Below are 21,919 nucleotides of genomic sequence, written 5' to 3'. Positions count from 1 at the left end.
TGTTGGAAAGCCGAACCTAGAAAATAAGTAAAAAAGTAAAACCCTAAAAATCTGCGTACGAGGTACAAAACTAGTTAGTACCTACTATTTATTGTGTCCATCCATAATTCTATAAAATATTAGCTTCGATAAATTTATTAAGTGTGTTGATCACTTTTGTCCTAAAGACAAGTATTATAATTTTAAATGCTTATTACGATATTAACCAAGTATTAATATGTTAAGTGGTTAAGTGAAGTGTTTGTAAATATTTAGCTTACATGTAAATTAAATGAGCTTCATATTCATACGTGACGTGTTTTTAGTTGCTTGATATTTTCATAGGATATAGCGTATACAAAAATGCTTCAAAGACAAATATCATTGGATATCGTATTCATAGTCAATGATATAAAAGTAATAGTACTTATTATATTTTATATTACTCTTGTTGTTGGAGGGATTATGGTAGCTATTAACAATATTAAGAAATTATAAGCCTAAGTTATAAATTAGTTATTATTTATTAAAGATTGGTGACTGTGTAGGTACATTTTTGTCATACGTTTAAAGAAAATATTAAACAGGTAAGTATACAATTTGTCGAACGATATTCGAAATACGAATTTACTTGGAGATAAGAAAAACTATGTCTTTAAGAGGAAAGTAGACGATCGCTTAATCATACAAGCAGTATTCCCTATTAAAATTATTTTAAACGGGTTACCCACGAATAAACGCTCGACATTAAATTTCCCCATTTAAAATCAATGTAATATGTTCGAGTCTTACGGGAGTTAGAAACGTATTCCCTATTTTCCTCTATGGATATTAACATTAACATTTTTACATAAGTAATGTGATGTATCACAGACCATAGGGACCGATTTTTGAATGAATTTCGACCGCTCGATTTCGTGGATTTCGTTCCATCTCCGTAATATCTGCACTACTATTAGGCCGCCGAAAGAGCCGGAGGATCCGAAGCTAGGAAGTGTGAGCCGTGGCAAAATGCCGGGACAACGCGAGGAAGATGATGATGACTAGGCGTTTAAATTCAACCAATAAAATTGAAAAAAAGTGGTCAATACAACTAGACTCCCAATTTCTATCGCTCGTATTTCAAAAAAGAACATTTCGCCGATCCGTCGATTTTCGAGTGATGATATCGAGCGATCGAAATTCAAATCGTTTGACCGCTTGACGAGGAAAACGGGGACTAGGCTTGTATGAAGAAGCGGTCGACATTACCCTCTAAACTAAAGGTTCCGGTGAAACTGGTATCCCTATTATTATCTCTTTTTCTTGTAGTTAGCATTGTTAAGGCTTATGGACAGTACTAATATTAAGCTGAGTGATTTATTTACCTATCTAACCATAACGGTACATGTTAAAAATGTAAATGTTTTACTCGTAGATGGGTTTAGACTTAGGATCTCTTTGACTTTTGTACATTTATTTAATTTCTTCAAATAAATCTCGGTACGAAATACAAACGAGTTTGTTTTATTTAAGTCAACCCGGTTGCTAGGTAATAAATGAATCAACCGCATTAATATTTAAACAAAATTACAATACGAAAGATATGCAACCTTTTATGTTTAAGACAATCTATGGTATTTGTCTAGGTACTATATACACTTAACCTAACCTACCCTTCGGTACGTTACTTAGATATCTGTTTTTTGTGTACAGACGAGTTTACAAACATCTTTACAAGCCAACGTTCCAAAAATATATTTACACGACTCTTAAGACCCTGACAATAAGATCCTGTAAATTATATATCTAGAACGTAGGCTTATTTTTGTGACCTCGACCGTACCATATGGGTTGGACATTAAATTCGGGATCCTAGCCCGCTATCATTGTATAAAATGAGTAATCACAGAGATAGAATTTATTAATGATCCTAGTAAAAGAAAACAAAGCACCAACGGACATTCATTAAAATTAAAGGATTATAAAATATTGAAAACAAATCGAATTCAAATTGACCCATCAGCCACCTCATAAATAATTTAGATAGGTACCCCGCGGCCTCAAGACAACATATTTTCCGTCTATAGAGTTAACGAGAGGGGCACATCTGGGGCTGGAACCCTTGGCGCACCCTTGGGGCTGAGCCTACCTTAACAAAATTTCCCTTAAGCTGTAAACATGTTCTGTATTTCCCGATTCAATGGCGCTTTGAAGTTGTTTGAAAAGACTGGATTTTTTACGACTTTTTCAAGCTTCTTTTGAAAACGTGATTTCAAGACGTGAATAAATCCTTAACGTTTTCTTCTCTAAGTTCCCATTAGAAAATCGCAGCTATTTTAAATTGACCTCACTTCGTAACCATCAAAAAAAGCCTAGAAAAAGCAGATTGCGGCGCAAAAGCTTTCCATAAATTATCAAAACCACTGCTAAAACTCGAGCTTTCAAAAGTTCAAGTAAAACGTCGCTACGCATAAAAGAGGAAGGGAAAAAATCAATGCTTGCATTTTATGTTCTGTGCGTGTGACAGATCGGTTGTCATGACTACCGCGACGGGGGAAGCGCATGGCGCGAAAAAATGACGTAAGTGACGTAAAGGAACACACAAAATGGCGCCTAATTTTCCCGCGTAAAGGCGTCGCTTACCGCTGCGTTCACAGTTATGTCGTTTTGCGTTTGACATTTGTGAGTGTGCGTCGAAGAAGAAAGAGACGGAAGATGGGGTAAGGGAGCTGGTAATCGATATTACGCACTTTTGTAGCAATGAAATTGGCGCTCCGCGGTGCAAGAAAGGTCTGCACGTTGCAATCTTATTTTAAAATGTAGATAAGTTTTGTATGATAAATGGTCTAGGATGTAATAAAACATAACAAATCGAATAGGATTATTATATCTTATAGAAATTATAAATGTAGGTAGGTATAATTTAGCTTTTATACATTTTGCGTATTTTTACAACAAATGTTTTGTTTTAGATTTGAGTTTAGGTGTTCATAATATATTAAGGTAGAGCGTAAACGTATGCAACATGAATGTATAATTAATCATAATAGGGTTACACTATTAATTATCGTGTATAATTGTAGCAGAAGCTTCCATAAAAAGTTTAATTAATGTGGCTACCAACAGATGGCGCGGTGATGAGTTCAACAGCGAGCGAGGAAATGACACAGTAGAGCGGGTGAAATTCTCGTGAGTCATCGTTAGGGGTGCGTTGGTCAATCGCGAATATTACTCATTTTCTAGAATTTGGTAGGTACCTACTGTAGGTACGAATGACTATTTTATGATTCAGCTTTCACGTTGTTGATAAATGTTATAAATGCGGATCATGTAAACAAAATCAGCGATATCAGCGTGTGCCGCTGTGGTGGCTCCGTTTTAATTTTAAGACAATTGTTTAAAAAAATCCACGCGTCAGAGCGCGGCTTATTTCGGATACGTACCTACGCATTTATTCGGTTTGGAGTGCTAGCTTGAATAGAATAGTGACTATAGTGAGGGAGTGTGATTATTAAACGTCGTATTTTCATAGAAATTTGACATTGGCACACTTTGTTATTATAAATGCCATGCAAATTGCAGAGTTAGCCTAGTCTGACTCTACCTTTTTAGATTTAGAATAGGTATATACCTAATTGTTTTTTTTACCTACTTACATAGGGAATAGGGTTTTCACGAAATAACAAGCAGACAGCATACGTCATTCTCCGACCCATACATTAACAATATGTAAATCTTTAAAGACGGGGTGACTAGTCAATTCATGATGCTGTAACAAACATGTTGACCTAGTAAAGGTGGATAAGATATTACAATAAGCAGGGATTTTATTAATAGTTAGGTATATTTTATAAATAATATGTTTTATAAATACTTTAGACAGTGCCAGGTGATAATGAGCGCCAAAAGCAAATAAAAAAAAAACAATTTAAACGTACATATACTTACAAGCGATAACAGTTATTTACCAATCGTGGCAAAATGTAGAGCTTTTCGAGTACCGCGTTTGGGGCAAGAAGTTTGCCGAGTTCTAACCCTGTCTAGATTTAATTACGCATTAACTCTATTCAAATTAAAACTCTATATCTTGGTGAAGCGTTATAACTTATTCTACTTGAACTAGGTATTGCATACCACACAAGAAAATTATAATTTATTATTTATTCATACTACAAATCCATTTATGCTCTTATTTTTATTTTAAGTGCACGGGAGTGCCCGTGTGACGGCAAACGGCAACGTTACGGCAATGCCATAGGTACTTAGTGTTAAATAAAGTAAAAGCTGGTAAAGATAGGTTCTATACAGTTAAAAGCTTAGTAGGACTACAAGATTTGACAACTTTTTTTAGAGTAAGTACTCTACGAGCGTGTTAGACTATGCCGGTCACACTTTGCATTAAATATTTTCGGTAGACTTTACTTACAACACAGCTTTACAAACAACTAACAAAATTTACATAACCGTTGTTCTCCGAACGTTTATTAATTAGTTAATTTAAGTTGTTTGTTAATTATTAAATTTAACCTTCATAAATTCGCAAGGTGTTATTCCGACGTTACATGTTTCTTTCACGAAGATCAAAAACTATTACTTAAAAAAGTCTGTGAGTTATGTGACACAATAGTTTAATTCTAGTCTCTTTTCAAGCATTCTACTAGTGGATATTGTTGTCGTAAATTTATTTTCTGTAATATAATTTGGTGTGAGGAGCGATTGGGCGCCGGCGTGGTTCGGAAGTGTCATTTTTCATCTCCAGCCTCGGGTGCGGGTGACAACTACACTTCCACTTAGTTGGTGCAATGTTTGATGCCTTACTACACTAAGTTGAGAATAACTTTTAAATAAAAAACACGAATTCAACATTGGTTGAACCAAATTACATATACCAATTTTTCTGATTCTAAAACTAATCTATATATATAAACGTGAAAGACCTGACTGACTGACTTAAATCAACTCACAGCCCAAACCGCTGGGACTAGAAAGTCCAAATTTGGCAAGTAGGTAGGTTCCTTATAAGGTCTAGGGGTCCACTAAGAAAGGATTTTTCAAAATTCATCCCCTATAGTTTGTATGGGCAAAATATACTAATCCACGGGTACGAAGTCGCGTGCAACAGCTAGTTAAGTATATTCCTTCTTAATCAATCGGTAAAAACAAAAGATGTCCTCAAGTCAGCTGTATTTCGATAAGTAATAATGAGGTCCCGAGCGTGCGTCACCGGCAATCTATGACGAGGAGGGGCAGTTTTTAAAAATTCATCAAAAAATTATAGTGGTAAATTATACAAAATTATGTATAAGAACAGTTTCAGGAAATGTTGCTTAAGTATCAAAATTACGTTGAAATTAAGTCGATTTTCACGAAAAAATGTCACTTGTTTTGAAGTGATTTCTGGTGAAAATTGATTTAATCTAATTTTCATTTACTCTTGTTTAATATCATATAACATAAATGTATATAGTCTATCAAAGGTGGAGTACAGGATATGTGTAATACAAAATTAACATTTTTAGCAGTCCAAACTTTAAGAATATACAAATAAGATCGACACTAATCAGTGCTTTACGCGCTTTTACCTAAACGTCCATCAGAAAAAAATCCTTACCTACTAATTTAGTGAGTCTGTTTAAAAAAAAATGATTTGTAAAAGTCCAAGATAAGAAGACGTGCTAATAGGTACCAGTACTTGTTATTTCTATTACGTAACAAAAGGTGTACAATTTCATCGACTAAATCTATCAATCTTACATTTTTGCGACTAAAACCGATACCGGCCTCTTAATAATCATACATTTTTATCTCAAAGAATGTGATAGGTACAATTGAGCTGACAACATTGTTTTTGTTCTGATTATCTGGACACCATATTTTGCCAACTGATACATTTTAAGGTAAGACTCATAGTTGAGTCTTACCTTAAAAAGTATATTCTATATTTGCAATGAATTGAAGTTAATTACTCTGATTCCGTTTTAATGGCACACAGCAATTGAACGACAAGTAGATTTAAATGGGACACTTAATTCGCAATTACATACTTAGGTACATTTACTGCGTCACCATTAATGAGCCTTTACTGAGAATACTGAGTCATAAAACAGATACCTACTTACATTTTATTGTGATATTATTTAACTTGGTCGTAATAAAACTTTCAGCAGGTCGCTACCGTTTAATTGCCTAATGATTGTAACTTTATTTTCATTTCTCGTGCTCTGAAAGAGGGTAATTGTTGTTCTTAAAGGTGTGCAGAAAATGATGCGTGTCTGCACTAGAGCATTTTAAGTTCAAAGTACGAAGATATTAAATGTTTTACGATAAACAATTGAAATTTATGTTTAAATGGATTTGTTATACAATTTTCATTCTGATGTTTAACTCCTCATTCCATAAATAACGATACTTTTACCTATATTGTTAATTGAAAGTACCCTCAAGATTTACTATAAAATTTTCTCACTGCGTTCGATTGCCAAACTGCCGTATTCGAACTTCAAGATATTCACAAGAGACGACACGTACTAGATCCATTCTAGATACGTTATAGTTTCGATTTCAAGTAGTTCTCTTTTGCAGCGCAATTCGAGCAACCAATGTCACTTTTACGTTAAATAGAGTTAGATATCTATTAGATGTGAATTGGATCTCTAAGCCATATCTTGTGGAAATCGTTCAAGAGTATCTTCAGAATCGCGCAAATGTCAAATTTGACAGGTTAGATCTTAAACATATCGTTATCGTATCTTGGCGATGTCTAACAGATGTCGATTTCAAAATCCGAATCGGGCCCAATCTACCTCGGCAGAAATGAGTGCCTTTCATCCCTTGGTTAACAATCTAATATAAACATATGTCATATCTCTTAGTTTAGTTTTGCTACTTATTTATAACAGCTTTATAAATTCATGATTACATGTTGTTCGTCATTTATCATTACCTATTTATCATTTTTCTGCATTGTGAGTGTATTGTATGTATATTGTGAGTGTATTGTACCTATGTATATATTGCTCGAACGGTAATTACACTAATTACTAAGTCTAAGAACGATGCTGCTAGGGCTGTTTATTTTTATCAGTAGGTAGGTACTACGGCACTACTAAACTCATCCCCTTTGACAATAAATAACCCTTGTAGTAAGAAGCTGCTTCTCGCCTTATCATCCCAGTAAAGTTCAAGGAAGGTGTGAAGAGGGGACCAGCCCACCTGTGCAGACCTAAATACGGTGTGTATCAATTATTACCGTTTGTCAAGTGGTCCACCTCTAGCTCCTCAGATACGAGGGGAACGCACTGGGGTTCGCCAATCACCCTCCTCGCACCTTACATCCTGAACGCAAAACAATCGGAAACATCAACCTGTCGCGAATAGGGATGAATGTCGCACCCTCTCCGCTAAAATTGCAGAATAATTTTATTATACACCAACCCTTTTTTAGGTTAAGGAAAGTACGGACCTTCCGCCGGTAAACACGGCGAGTTTAATTTGTAAAAGCGCGTGGATCGATAGAGACGCGAAAGCTTCGTAAACAGATCGAAGCCGGTACCGAATCGAATCCCGCCAAATGCAACGACAGCTGTGCGTAGCTCGTAGCGCGTAGCTGTAGCGGCGCCTATTATTATTATTTGTAAACAAGCGTGCGCGGCGCGGGGTGCGTGCGGCGTCACGTGACCGTCCGCCATTGGCCGCCGCGGCAGCTGCGGCGCCCTCCCCGGCCCGCTAGCGCCGCGCGCGCCAGTCCGCCGCCGACCCGCGCCGCGCTTACACGCGCACCACATCCCCGCGCGAAGCTACACACGCGCAACTGACGCGATCGCGAACTCCGATTCCCTTTTTGTTTATTTTTCGCGTCCTTCGAACCGTTTTGTGTTACCAAGGCGGCGAAAGAAGTCGGCGCATGGATCGAGCCACAAGAGAAGGTACCGCCGAATTGAAAAGTTTTGTGCGAGCTTTCGAGTTGTGGAAGTGTAGATTCCGAGGAAGCTTCTGGTTTTTTGTGCGTTTTAGTTGGAGCCAGCTTGTCGGCGGTGGAGCGTGAAGCGCGCTGTGCGCGTTCGCGTGCTTCCGCTGGAGCTTTCGTTGTGTGCTTTCGCGAATCGATAGCGACGAAGCAGTCATCGCATGACGCATCGGCTGCTGCCGCTGCTGCATGATGTCACATCATTTAAGCCCTTAATTGACACGAGTTTAAAGTGGGAAGAATGTCGATTTTTATCGATGCGCCTGTAGATTGCACTTCCTTTAGTTGAATTGCGTACGGTCTGGTGCCATTTCCTCCTCACGCGTGTACTCCAGCACATCCGTAGTTCCTATTCTTCCTACATAGAGCCTTGATAGGTCCCGCTGGTCCCACGTATTAGTCGCCCATTTTTCCTATTATTGTGTGCCTATATTCCTATGTAACTTATTACATTAGTCTGCGAGACAACTGCCGATACTTGAGATCAACTATCTTTCCGTCTTTGGCAATAACGTCGATCTCGATGTTTGTTATATCGAACAATAGCAATTAAGCCTTTAACGGTTTGTCGTTACTACATATTACGTTACTATGAGGTTACTATGAAAACATTTGTTTTCGAGCCCAGTCTTTTGAGATAGGTAGGTAGATGCGTTTTTGTGTGACATTTGCCGGCTTAAAAGTGGCCGTTGTACATTGAAGTACATAAACCTTTGTACGTACAAAATATTTCAAACGTCACGCAAAATGAAAATTAAACGCCAAAAAATTAAAGAATGTATAGGGAGAGATGGTTATTCTATGCCTACTTAAATAGAGGTAATTGCTCTTTAAAAAGGAACCCAAGATGAAAAAGAATAATTTTGGGATTGAGAGTTTCATTACGCCATTTAGGTTCCCTTAAGAAAAACCCAATTACAGAACAATGGCTCTGCAAAAGATTAATGCTCATTCGATATAGCTATCAGTGTTTAACGACATAAGCTATATACCTAACCACGTGTGCTTTTACCAATCTTCAACATGCCTTACTCGTAGAAGCCTACGCACAATTTACGAAGCCAAAGTTAAAGTCAACTTAAGGAAATAAGTACCTGCTTTAGAGAGCAGAGAATCAGTTTTATCCCACAACATATACTGGCTGTCTTGAGAGCTAAATTGAATCCACTAGTTTCACGCTAGCGAACAACGTAGGTAGAAGTTGTCGAAACTTTTGTTGACTAGAGATTCGGGAACAGGCTTGAACCAAGATAAATTGGAAAGGAAAAGGCCCCCCAAGGAAAAAGAGCTTAACACAAACCTTCTTGAAATGAATATTTAACGGATGAACGATTAAGAAACGACGACTAATGTTTTCCTAATACTTTTTGGCTTTTGGGCCAATTTGGGAAATCATTTTCGTTGGAATGACACATTCATTTCATTTCACTATTTCGCACAGTTACGATGTAGATTGAATTCATCATTTAGTATGAATCAGAGATCCTCTCATCAGCAGAAACTAGGAGAATAACCTATTTGAAAATTAGAGAAGCAAACATAAGTTTGGTCATCCCAACTCTGCATTAACGTCAAAGATCATTCTTGAAGTTGCGAAGACCCGGTCCCACGGAATAATCGAATAAATAATACGCCTTCCTCCCGTGAATGCGATAATGGGGAGTCAAGTTCAGTGAGGCCAATGAAAACAAATAAACAAATTGGCCAATTTCGCCCGAGCTAACTGTTGGTACATCGGCGGCTGGATTGTGCAATGCCACATGCTTCCTTTTTAGTTGAACAAGCGAGTTATGTTTCCTACGGCGGTCTAGTTTCGGAAATTTTTCATTGTTAATGATTTCCTTGCTTTGTGAGAAATCTGATGAAGCTCTACGAATCTGAAAGATATCTTACATTTTTATTTTTAAAAATAACATGACATGTTGTTTGAAATGTTTCGAGGTTTCTAGGAATTTGAATTTACACTTGAGCACGTAGGAAAAGATAACTACTATGACTGTATTTACATATCTACTATAAATATTATTATGCTTACGTTCTAGGTAGACCAAGCATACCTAGAAATCTTTTAAAACGATGTTGTACTAAAGTCTCAAGCTTCTTTCATCCTACCCCCAATCTATATTGCCACAAATATCTTAAGTTAATTCATACTTTCTTGAAGGATAATCCTCCTCTTATTGCTTGAGAGCAAACTGAAAAGACGCTTTCAGTTTTCATAACGTCCACGGTATACATCGCTAAAAGTTCTATGCTGGTCTATAGGTATATATATATATGCTCCCTCTATACTTTTGCTTTTCGTCTAGGGAAAGTTTAAACAGCGCTGCTGGAAAAAGTTTTGGTAGAAATGTAATTGTGGAGAATATTTTAGCGAGTGGGGGAGTCGCGCCGGTGAATGCTCTTGTTCTGTCTATTGGCAAATGTTAGAAAATTGTGTACCTACGGCAAATACATAGAGTTTATCGGCAGTGCTGATAGAAGAGAAAATATAGGTGCATATCCAGATCCAGGTATTCATCTCTACGTACGGACTTAATTCGGCTTAAGCACAATATATGTCTGTCTCTCATACGCCGGTAGACACGTAAATGTTAGTAATGGTCAGCAGGTTAAGATCAGTTTTATTTTGACCAACATCAAAACTAAAACTTACCCCGGATGGCCGATCTTCGATGATCATCGTTTAACATTTAACATCATAAATTTAGTAACTTCTTCAAAACCTTTCTGGTCATTATGTCAATACTAAGACTAAGTTAACGCTGTTACAGAAATGAACTTATTATTAATTATTCTTCTACATTATTCTTAATAGAAACCAATAAGTTTAAAAGAAGTGAAGTCGATCCTGCTACAGTTTTGTAAAGGAAACAATACTAAATCATACAGTCACTGTAATATGCGACTTCCTTCAAACAATTCCATCTCATAGGTGTAAGTACAAAAAATGCTCAATTTCCGATGTCGCATCCGATAGCACAGACAGACGTGAGCACAAAAAATGTTTACAAAAGTGCGTTTCGCTCACTTAATTCTGCTATTGAATCTGAAGTGCGAAGCTCTTATGCTTGGGTGTTTATGGGTGGAAGTCGCACGGCGATGAGTTGAGGAGCTACAGGGTACGTGTGCTATAGTTTTGAGGCATCAGAAAAAGTGGTAGTGTGGGAAAGATGGTTGTGAAAAAACGCCACATCTGCGGCGCTATTCAACCGGCTGAATGGGATGGGACGTAACTCTATATCGAGAAATCGCGCCTTATCAAATTGTGGATTAACCTTCATGTTCGTCTTTTGTTCCTATTGTTTTTTGTCCTCATCTTGCTTTTGATCATCTTGCGCTGGTGATTATTAACGACATTCGTTGCATCCATAAATCTGTATAAAGAACAACAGAACAACTGAAAAGCCACAAAAATCTACACTTTTGATGACTTCGACAGGTTGTCGCTAATTTAGCCCATGATGCTGATCATGCTCTCACGGTTTATACCCGTTCTGAATCGGTCCGCTGAAGCTGTTAAGCGTTCGCAACTTTGTCACTAAAATATTACATGTTGCTGCTGAGAAAGTGTGTTTACCGAACCAACTATTTTATATCTCGTGTCCTTTAACTGTCATATGCCGATCTGCAAATAACACCCATCGAGAACCAAATCGGCACCGGCACGGCAATCAGGCTGATGTGCGTATCCTGTGTGATTACACCAGAATATACAGCGCGGTGAGAAAGTTTCCAAGGCATGGATACGGCGAAGTTTTAATAATCATTGTTAACGAACAAGTCTTGGATCGCAAGAACTTTGAATTGACGTGTATTGTTGTAAAGAATACACTGCGAGTTTATAGACGGCTCTTTGATAAACATGAAGCTCTGCCGCTCAAGTCCTGACTACTGGAGGAATTTTGAGAACCTTTAATATCCATGAGGGTTGATAAGAACTAGAGGCTTCTGAACGTTGCGAAATCGACTAAAAATCAATGATATTATATAACCATAGATAGGTTATACTCATACTTGAGGAGCACAAAAAATACTTCCATATTTATTTCTGTGCCTACGAAGAAATTTGTTATTTTTGACTAGTTTTCTCATTACATCCATTTTTGTCACAATCGTTGTTAAACATAAGGTCGTCTCTTTCTCTTTCGGTGTGCGGGAGCTCGTTAGCACATGCACATTTCTCACTTGTCCAGCCGCTTCTAAAGGAAACTTGTCCAATTTGTCACAAGTTAAGCGCTTCAATTTTGGAACGCCTATAACCTATCTTGAGTTATAAATCATTGCTAAAAATTTGCAGACTGTGCTTTGCATTTTTATTTTGTTGAAAATGAAGTCCTTTTCAAGTCTCCTTGAGACTCAAAACGACTCATTACTTCTAATGAAGATCACCTCATTAATTGTAAACATTTATCTGATTAAGAAAAAAGAAAACCGTCGAAAGGCTTAGTGTGTAAAGTAGGATACACCATGCACTGTAGGAATGTAACCAATAAACAACGCATCTCTATAAACTTAGAATATCAATGTTGGATCTTTCTCTGAAATTACTCCAGTTTCTACAGAAGATTCGAGTCCTTGACAAGTTTTAAAAACACTCAAGCTTTACCTTATAGAGTCGAAACACGGGTAAGAATTCTGAAGACTCGAGTTTTCTGAAGCTTTCACATGAAGATGACATAATGGAACACCTACCTATAATGTGATTCTCACAATTAAAATAACACGTTTTCCTTACTGTGAATAAAGAATAAAGACACCTAACATTCTTTTTATTGTAAACGAAATACATTATTTAAATGTTATATCAAAAATTAATGCATTGACGGGAAAGAAGATTGAAGAAATTCAATATTTTCTTATATTATGCAAAAATATTCTGACCTAATAAAAATAATAAATCACTACAATTTGGTTCCCTTGTCACATACTCCAATGCTATGCCTAGATGCTACGCAATTAAGGCAATATCCAAGCTTCCTCAAAAATCTATAACCAAATAAAGGTGTTCTCAGTTAAAAGGCCAGGGAAAACTTACAATATTGCATAAAGTTTTGCAACTGATCCTTTACGCGAATAAATAATAAGAATCTACTTATCAGTGATTATCAGCTATGATCAGCGGATATATATCAGTTTCCGGTGCGCGCAGGAAATGTCGCTTGATGGAGACTGATCAAATAGTACCAACCTGATAAATGATTTAAATGTTAAATCACTTAGGCTGAAGGTCGTTAGAGATCGAATGAATACGAAACAATGACTAAATAGTCAATTGAACGTTAACTAGTGTCACTCGTCAGCTCGTCACTTACAAGCGATATTACTTTGATACTCCTGAAAAACCATAAAGCCAAAATTCAGCTTTCTAGCACTGTCCGAATAAGCAAAAGAGCGGAATTAGCTTTGTAAGCGAAAATCAGCTGCTTCAAAAAACTTGTAACAATGCGGTGGATGCAAAAACTTGAAGAGACAAAACTTTCAGTTATAAACTGAAAGTTTTGTCTCTTCAAGTTGTTCTCTTCAACTTCCATTAAAATGGAAGTGCATTAAATATGGCTAACATATTCGTGATTTCATCAACACAACAAACAACAATCGCTAATTACACAAATTAAATTACAACATCAACACTGCAATTTTGCCAAGAAAAACTGAAGGATCAATAGTATTTGACGCTAACAGTCAGTTCTAACTTAATTTTGTGTCTACACTTTCTATTGAAATTTTGGAAAGTCCATTTCATTAAAATGTTTCCACATACAAATCGATCCTTTTAGAGTAAGTGGTCGCTCCGACGCCAGGAAAACTAAACCATATCGATCTCCTCCCTCCCCTCTCGACGAATGCTTTGTGTTGTGTTGCGTGCGCTTGAGTACAATCTTTTGAACGTGTATTGCCAAGTTTACGTTGGGGCTTACTACACAATATGTGCCTCACTTATGTTTATGATAGTTCATCATGAAGATGTGTTTTAGTATAATTCGTAGACCATTTTCCATTTTTAGGGTTCCGTAGCCAAATGGCAAAAAACGGAACCCTTATAGATTCGTCATGTCTGTCTGTCTGTCTGTCCGTCTGTCCGTCTGTCTGTCCGTCCGTATGTCACAGCCACTTTTCTCCGAAACTATAAGAACTATACTGTTGAAACTTGGTAAGTAGATGTATTCTGTGAACCGCATTAAGATTTTCACACAAAAATAGAAAAAAAACAATAAATTTTTGGGGTTCCCCATACTTCGAACTGAAACTCAAAAATTTTTTTTTCATCAAACCCATACGTGTGGGGTATCTATGGATAGGTCTTCAAAAATGATATTGAGGTTTCTAATATCATTTTTTTCTAAACTGAATAGTTTGCGCGAGAGACACTTCCAAAGTGGTAAAATGTGTGTCCCCCCCCCTGTAACTTCTAAAATAAGAGAATGATAAAACTAAAAAAAATATATGATGTACATTACCATGTAAACTTCCACCGAAAATTGGTTTGAACGAGATCTAGTAAGTAGTTTTTTTTTATACGTCTTAAATCGCCTAAATACGGAACCCTTCATGGGCGAGTCCGACTCGCACTTGGCCGCTTTTTTTTTAACAAAGTAGCAAAGCAACTGAGAAGTTACAAAGTTACTTCATTATATTTTCAAAGTCAATAGACTGAAACGACTCGGAAACAGCGGCGTTTGTTTCACCGAGAGTTTATGTCACCTATTTGAAATTAGAATTAGTCCATAAACTGAAATCAAGGGCGCGATTTCAAGTTTACAGGCGAGGATGGCCGAACGTCTAAACAGCGCTGCGCCGCGCATTGCACAAAAAAGCGACAACATCCGATGCTAAAAATAAGCCGTGTAATTACAACGCAAAGCTGAAAGCGCAACGCTTTCGCTGCAAGCGGTTGTACGGTCGCCCTTGACAACCGAGACCCAGATACTATCGTGTTCCGCGCACACACCCTCGCAAAACACTCACATGGAAGGATCAGACGAATCCCTATGCACACATAAGTGTTTTCACCAAGTAAGAACACGCTCACACATGAGCTTAGAGCTGCGTTCCGTTCGGTTTGGAGTGAGCTTTTAATCTTTTTTTCTCGTTCACTCTTTGTGCGCATCTACAAAGAGTTCTGCCTTGTGATTACTAGCGGAGTTGACGGCGCAATCGCCTGCTGAATATTTTCTTGAACTTGAATTTGGAATTGTTTTGATTCCATTTAGAACTGGCTGCTTGGGATTTGCATAAAAAAGAAGACACAGCGTTTGAATAAAACCGTCTTAAGGCGAATGCGAAAGGAGTTCAGATATTTTATAGTATGGATGAAGGTGATAATGATAATTTATGTCGATTTAGATAGGTAGGTACTACTACTAAATTTGTAAGATTGATTGCTTCTAATGTTTTCCAGGATGGTATAAGAAGAGTCTTCCATTTTCGCCGAAGGCCGAAGTATTGAAGGGGAAATTCAAACGTGCCACAATTTACCGTCTTACCTACAAATTCACGATTTGTATTTACACATTTTGTTTATAAATAGAAATCTGTGTAAAGTCCGAAATGTCAAAGTCAGGTTATCGGCGAAAGCATTCCGTGTTTAAATATAGAAAAAAACGTGGATAGATCTGATTGGCTGAAAATAACCGATGGAATTTCAATCCCAATAATAGAGAATTTTAAATTTAGAACACGTTTTATTGAATGGAGGGTTAAATTTAGAAGCTAATTCGATCGGATATTTTCCTGTTTAAAAGTTGGGTTAGTTACCTACTTTCATACATTAATATACGGGTCATATGACACAGAAATACCATAAAATTATAAATGTATGTTGTATTAAAATAACCTATTTATATATCGGTGATATGGCTGTGTAGGCTGGTAGGTATTTATTAAATCGACAAAAAGTATTCAGAACATCCTAGGTACTTTCCTAGGTCTCACTTAAAAGAAAAGTTTTTACCTACCTATTTTCTATTGTAATAAGCAAAGCAAGTGATCATTAAATAATATGTATACATACGCAATTGCCTTTGTTTTTTAGCTATTATAGCTATTAAACAATGTCATAGTGCCTAATGTCAAGTTCAATTCAACTGACCCATACATTTCGTTTTAAAGACACAGTTTTAAACCATCAAAAATAGTTCCCTTAAAATAGTGTAGCCGAAATAGTGACGCTTTACTATGGCGTAACTCTATTTATAGTTTGTTTACACCGTGAAACCCGGCCGAATTCGGTGTCCCTGGAATGTTCGGCCTTCTGTCATAACGACGACTCCCGAAATCCACCGCGGTGGCCCCACGCGCTCGCTTGTTAGCAAATTTCATTAACTAGCTTGTGAATTTAATATAGCCGTAATCTAGTTAGCTTTACGTACTTGCCATTAATGGATGGAATTGTTTATTGTATGAGTCTAATGACTTCATGTTTGTTTAAAAACTTGTTGGAGTTGGCGTGATCTTAGAGCTCTTTAGCAAGATGCTGAAGATATCTAATACCTTTAAACGAGCAATTCTTGTTTATTTATTTATTTATTTATATATATATTTCGGCGATCTCGGAAACAGCTCTAACGATTTCGATGAAATTTGCTATATGGGGGTTTTCGGGGGCGAAAAATCGATCTAGCTAGGTCTTATCTCTGGGAAAACGCGCATTTTCGAGTTTTTATACGTTTCACCCAGATATTATTCTTTATTTACAGAGTTTGCAAATATAGAGCACGTTAAATCATAGATCCGTAAACGACGGTACATTGTGAGCGTGATCATTTTCATCAAAATAAGTAAGATGCATGTGCGTAAATCACGGTCATTTCAGTACATCCAATAGTTCCAATAAAGCCCTGCAGTAGCGAATGATTTCTATCATACCTATAGAAAATAAGATAAATAAGACATGTTCTTTGAATCATTTTTTTTACAAGAAATACAAGGAGGTAGGAACGTAGGTATGTTTACTTATACCGTTACCAATTATATAAGCATTTGTACCAATTCCATTAAGATGGCTTAAAATATTCGAACTACATAGGTACAAGCTTATGATACTAATGACTAATATCTAAAAAAATCCAAGCGGAATACACAGTAGCATAACAACTATTATATAATCTGTACTACTACCACTAAAATGTCTGAATATTGAGAAAAATACTTGCAGGTAAATACCCCATAGCATTATCACACACGTGGTGATCATCATACATGTCGTATCACAAATGCTCCCCGTCGTTACTAGATAACGTGACGTCACGGGGTGACCTCGATGCGTGCCTTAGCGCCGCTAACGATTTTCCGCCTAAGCTTTTTCAGATTTCAAAAAACATAAATAAAGGGTAGTTTTGTTTATTTATGGCTACAAATATAATGACCACCAAAAAATACTTTGGTACCCTAAATAAAAAAATCATGCTTACCAAAAAAAATTACTGAACACTAAAAAAATAAGACCTAAAATTACAAAAGTACCACCGTTTTAATTACGACTGCTCTTCAAATTGTATTCAAATACCAAATATATTGAATGATTACCAAACATCATTAATGATCACCAAATCTTGAAGACCAAATTAATGCGATATTTTCACCTAAATAAACCACTATGATTACCAAAAAATGTGTATACATTACCAAATAAAGTAAAATGATGCCAAACTTACTAGCTCCTCCCGCTCTAGCCCTAACTACGATTCTTACAGAAAAGAAATGCTACTAGAAAAGTGGGTTAGGTTAGGTTAGAACTGCGACCCTTACAAAAAAGAAATGCTACTAGAAAAGTGTGTTAGGTTAGGTTAGAACTGCGACCCTTACAAAAAAGAAATGCTACTAGAAAAGTGGGTTAGGTTAGGTTTTAACTGCGACCCTTACAGAAAAGAAATGCTACTAGTAAAGTGGGTTAGGTTAGGTTTGAACTGCGACCCTTACAGAAAAGAAATGCTACTAGAAAAGTGGGTTAGGTTAGAACTGCGACCCTTACAAAAAAGAAATGCTACTAGAAAAGTGGGTTAGGTTAGGTTTTAACTGCGACCCTTACAGAAAAGAAATGCTACTAGAAAAGTAGGTTAGGTTAGGTTTGAACTGCGACCCTAACAGAAATAAAATGCAACTAGAAAAAAATGACGAAGTGGATTTATTAATTTAACAGAATGATATATTAAATATTTGCACATTTTTAATTATAATGTGGTTACAATTTTGGTGGTCATTTACTATTTTTGGGTTCACAATGATTATTTTGGAGTCATTTGCTTTATTAGGATAGCAAGATTTAAAAATTTGGTTATAATTTTACATTAAAATAGAGTTCTAATTTTGGTGGTCATTTACTATTTTTGGGTTTACAATGATTATTTTGGTGTCATTTTCTTTAATAGGATAGCAAGATGTAAAAATTTGGTTATCATTTCACATTAAAATGGGGTTTGAAATTTGGTAATCATTTACTATTTTTGGGTTATAATGATTAGTTTGGTGTCATTTCCTTTAATAGTATAGTAAAATGTAATAAAATTGGTAATCATTTCACATTAAAATGGAGTTATAATTTTGGTGATCATTTATTATTTTAGGGTGGTAAAATAAATTTTTTTGGTATTAAATTTTACTAAATCTGGTGATCAGTTAAATAGCAGCCTTTATTTATTCCTTAGTATAAAAATTCTTTGGTAAAAACTTAAATTAGTACACATTATATTAGGTTATGCGAGAACGAGAAACATATAGTTTGGGTTTAGATTAGGTAACAGAGACGTAGCAGTCTTATGACGCTTTTTAGGATCTAGTCTAGTCTAGGAAAATAATTTCAGCACCCTCAAAACTAGTGTAGATTCATTTGCGATATGTTGCCCGTCCGTAAGACTACTTGCGTTCTGCCCACCAGACGTTATCCCATTTTTCATTGTTTTATTTAAGTGATTTCATTCTGCAATCGTCACAAACCACGAAGACAATACAAATTCGCAATAACAATCGAAAATTCGGTCATCATTCCATCGATTGCGCGCCTCAAAACAGCGCAAAGCGCGTGCGCGACTTCTGCCAGTAAACATGTCCGCGCCAACCCGTAACTTGCGAATTTCCTTGCAATTCCTTTCTTATTTCAAATTAAGAACGCGGCGCGTAAAATAACGACTCTCGCCACCTCTCAACTGGGCTTGAATTCTATTCGATATTTGATTCTGAAGTCTATCGCATAAAGTTGTTTTCGGTACCAAGACATAGTTCAGAAAGGAAGTTGTGGAAGTAAACAGAGCTTAATTTATTTTCTTTTTTCTACATTTATAATCGCTAGGCTTTTGGTTCTTTTCCTGATGGAATTGAAATTTGATTTCTTATAATTGACTATACGTATTTTTATTTCTGGCAATACCCTTTTAAAACCATTTTTAATCTCTTCGGTTAGTTTAGTTGTAAACAAGTGGTTTTGTCGCCTTTGAAGTAGATAGAACAATCGATAAGTCACCTGATTAACTATCTGGGGTACCTACGCCTGTTTCTGCGATTCATTAAGATGTGGGCAGCCTGTTGATGTGAATCGAGTTGAAACTGTTCGGCCACGCGACACTCATCAATGCGACTCGTCGATCGCTTATTACAGCACAGGTCCTATAGATTTCTAAGCCCTCTTTTACTATGTATATGATTTTAAATAACCCATAATTATGGATTTAGGCTTGCGAAATTTTATACCGTTCACACATCCTGAAAAGTATCAAAGCGGACGACCGACGCAGTTTTTTTAAAAATATAATCCAAACCTGTGCATATGTTGTCTGAATATTGGTAGAATGCTATATGTTCAAGTGTTTGTTTGTTTGTTTGTTTCAGACTGGTGCAGGCCGCCCGGCTAGCCGCCGCTCCACCCACCAAAAGACGACCCACAAACCAAAGCCTCCAGTCATATCTTTCGTTTAAAATCTAAATATAAGCACTATTTTTTAAACCTTTTAACGATAAACCGTAAATAGTATACGCTAACTCCCAAACAGTACAAATTAATTTAAGTCTGAAGTGATCGGTATTTACAATAAGAAGAACAAACGAGCGAAAGAAAAATCTATCAACGACCAGTATTTAAACGTTCCAAAATAATAGATATCGTTAAACGAGTGCACAAAATATTTATCGATCGTTAACGCAGTCGACGCATTTTTCTAAAATTCAGCCAAAGATTTTATAAAACCGTAGTTAAGACTCGTGTGTAAATCTGCCTCTCGGGGATTTTTATATTTATTTGTTAGTGATTAATGAAATTGTGATTAGTGTAGTGTAAACCAGTGTGCCGTATAACCGTAATTTAAGTGCTATCTAGACAGACTTTAACCAATTAACTTTAGGCAGTCAGAGTACAAATATCAAGTTCCAGTGCAGCGAGTGTTCATAGCGAGATAGACTTAGTAGAGCTTATTTTTGTACAACTTTACGTGTTGAGCGTTTGTGTTGCGGTGAGGATGAGGATCCGCTACCGCCGCGGACGGGCGCCATGAGCGAGGCGCTGCGGAGCGAAGCGGGCGCGGACGCGCACCTGCCGCCCTTCTCGACCTTTGTCGGAGACATGGCCGAGAACGAGCAGCGCATCCTCGCGGCCGACGCGCGCCTGCTCGACCCCGGCTGGGAGTACTACGAGCGCGGCGACGCCGTTTCCGTCATCGCCAGTCAAGCGCAGTACCGCCCCTGGGAGTCCATGCCCATCACCGTCGGCGCCAAGGATGCCATCCTGCGCGCCGGCTTCTCCTCTCCCCTCGACTACCAGTCCGTCACCCTGCAGCCCATCAACAAGCTGCCGTCCTTCCAGAGCCAGTTCCAGACGTTTCCGGAGACGACCGTCATTCCCGAGACGGGGCTGCCGAGCGTGACGCCCGTCCCGGTCACGGCCAGCCCCACGCCCAGCGCCAGCCCTAGCCAGCTGACGCAGCTCACGCAGCTGACGACGCCGTCGTCTCCTGCGCACCTCACAACCCTGGCTCAGGTCACGCCGCTCTCCACAACCCTTACTACGCTATCGCCTGTCAACGCTACAACATTCCATACACTCACGGCAGTAAACGCCAGGAGTTACCCCATTGTCCCGGCACCGCTGCAAGCCCGGGAGCTCGCACCTGCCGGACAAGCTTACATTGATGACCGGCACATACAGCTATACCAACCAAATATCGCTACGATCAATGCTTTTCCTACTCAAAATGGTATTTTACACCAAAATGGGACAATCCTCCATCAAAATGCGAGCTTACTACAGAACATTCAGAGTCCAACCGTGGTTCACGTGTTGAAAAACGAGCCGTTCGATATGAAATCGCTCCAAGAGAAGTACACACCGAATGGGCTACATCACAGTAATTTCCAGAACCCGATGTTGATAGAAAGCGGGTATGAGAAGAAAAACGGTTTCGGGAACGGGTCGTCGCCCACGAGATCGGATTTCCGGAAGAAAGAGAGGCGGAAAATGCGAGCTAACAGCTCGGAATCCGACGGCTCCAACATGGAGATGGGGTCTGAGAGCAGCGGGCAGGTGGCCGCCGTGTCGTCCACCGCCGGCTTCAAGTCGCCGCTCCATGGGGCTCCGCCCATGAGCACAGGACCCATGGATCTAGACGACATCTCTTCAGAGAAACAGGTAAAAAAAATAAAGCTAGTTTGTACATATTATGCGTAAATAGTATTGTTCGAGTTTTGATCGACAAAACGATAGTAAATATTGCAGAATTTCCTCCAAATCTCTACGTAGGAAGGGTACTTTATTAATCTGCTCTAATCAAAGACTAGGTTTCAAAGGCACATTATATCCGTACTGGGGAAAATCATAAATGACAACTAATATATCTTTCCGCGAATTGGTGAATTGCGTAAACAAGTCGCCGGGGAACGCAAAAAGCCGACTGAATATTCGACGAAAGATATTAGAATTCTCAGAATTTCATCCGACTACACGGCGTTGAAAGTGGATATTCGAGAGATCCCGAGAAAAAGAAAGTTTTGCCGTAATTCCACCTTTTA

The 21,919-nt window shown here is 37.8% G+C and overlaps 1 protein-coding gene across 2 annotated transcripts in view; it reads left to right on the top strand.

Moving 5' to 3' along the window:
- The first annotated feature begins 7,694 nt into the window (after positions 1–7,694).
- Positions 7,695–21,919, top strand: part of LOC134650170 (methylcytosine dioxygenase TET) — a 173,774-nt gene continuing 159,549 nt past the window's right edge. For both annotated transcript variants that reach the window (XM_063505022.1, XM_063505021.1), the window contains exons 1-2: positions 7,695–7,886; positions 19,751–21,539. In XM_063505022.1, coding sequence (XP_063361092.1) covers positions 20,406–21,539 — 1,134 coding nt within the window. In that variant the 5' untranslated portion in view covers positions 7,695–7,886; positions 19,751–20,405. The remainder of the gene's footprint in view (positions 7,887–19,750; positions 21,540–21,919) is intronic.

The sequence above is a fragment of the Cydia amplana genome, chromosome 8 (assembly GCF_948474715.1).
Source record: "Cydia amplana chromosome 8, ilCydAmpl1.1, whole genome shotgun sequence".
NCBI classification, from domain to species: Eukaryota; Metazoa; Arthropoda; class Insecta; order Lepidoptera; family Tortricidae; genus Cydia; species Cydia amplana.
This window is presented reverse-complemented; position numbering and strand designations above follow the sequence as displayed.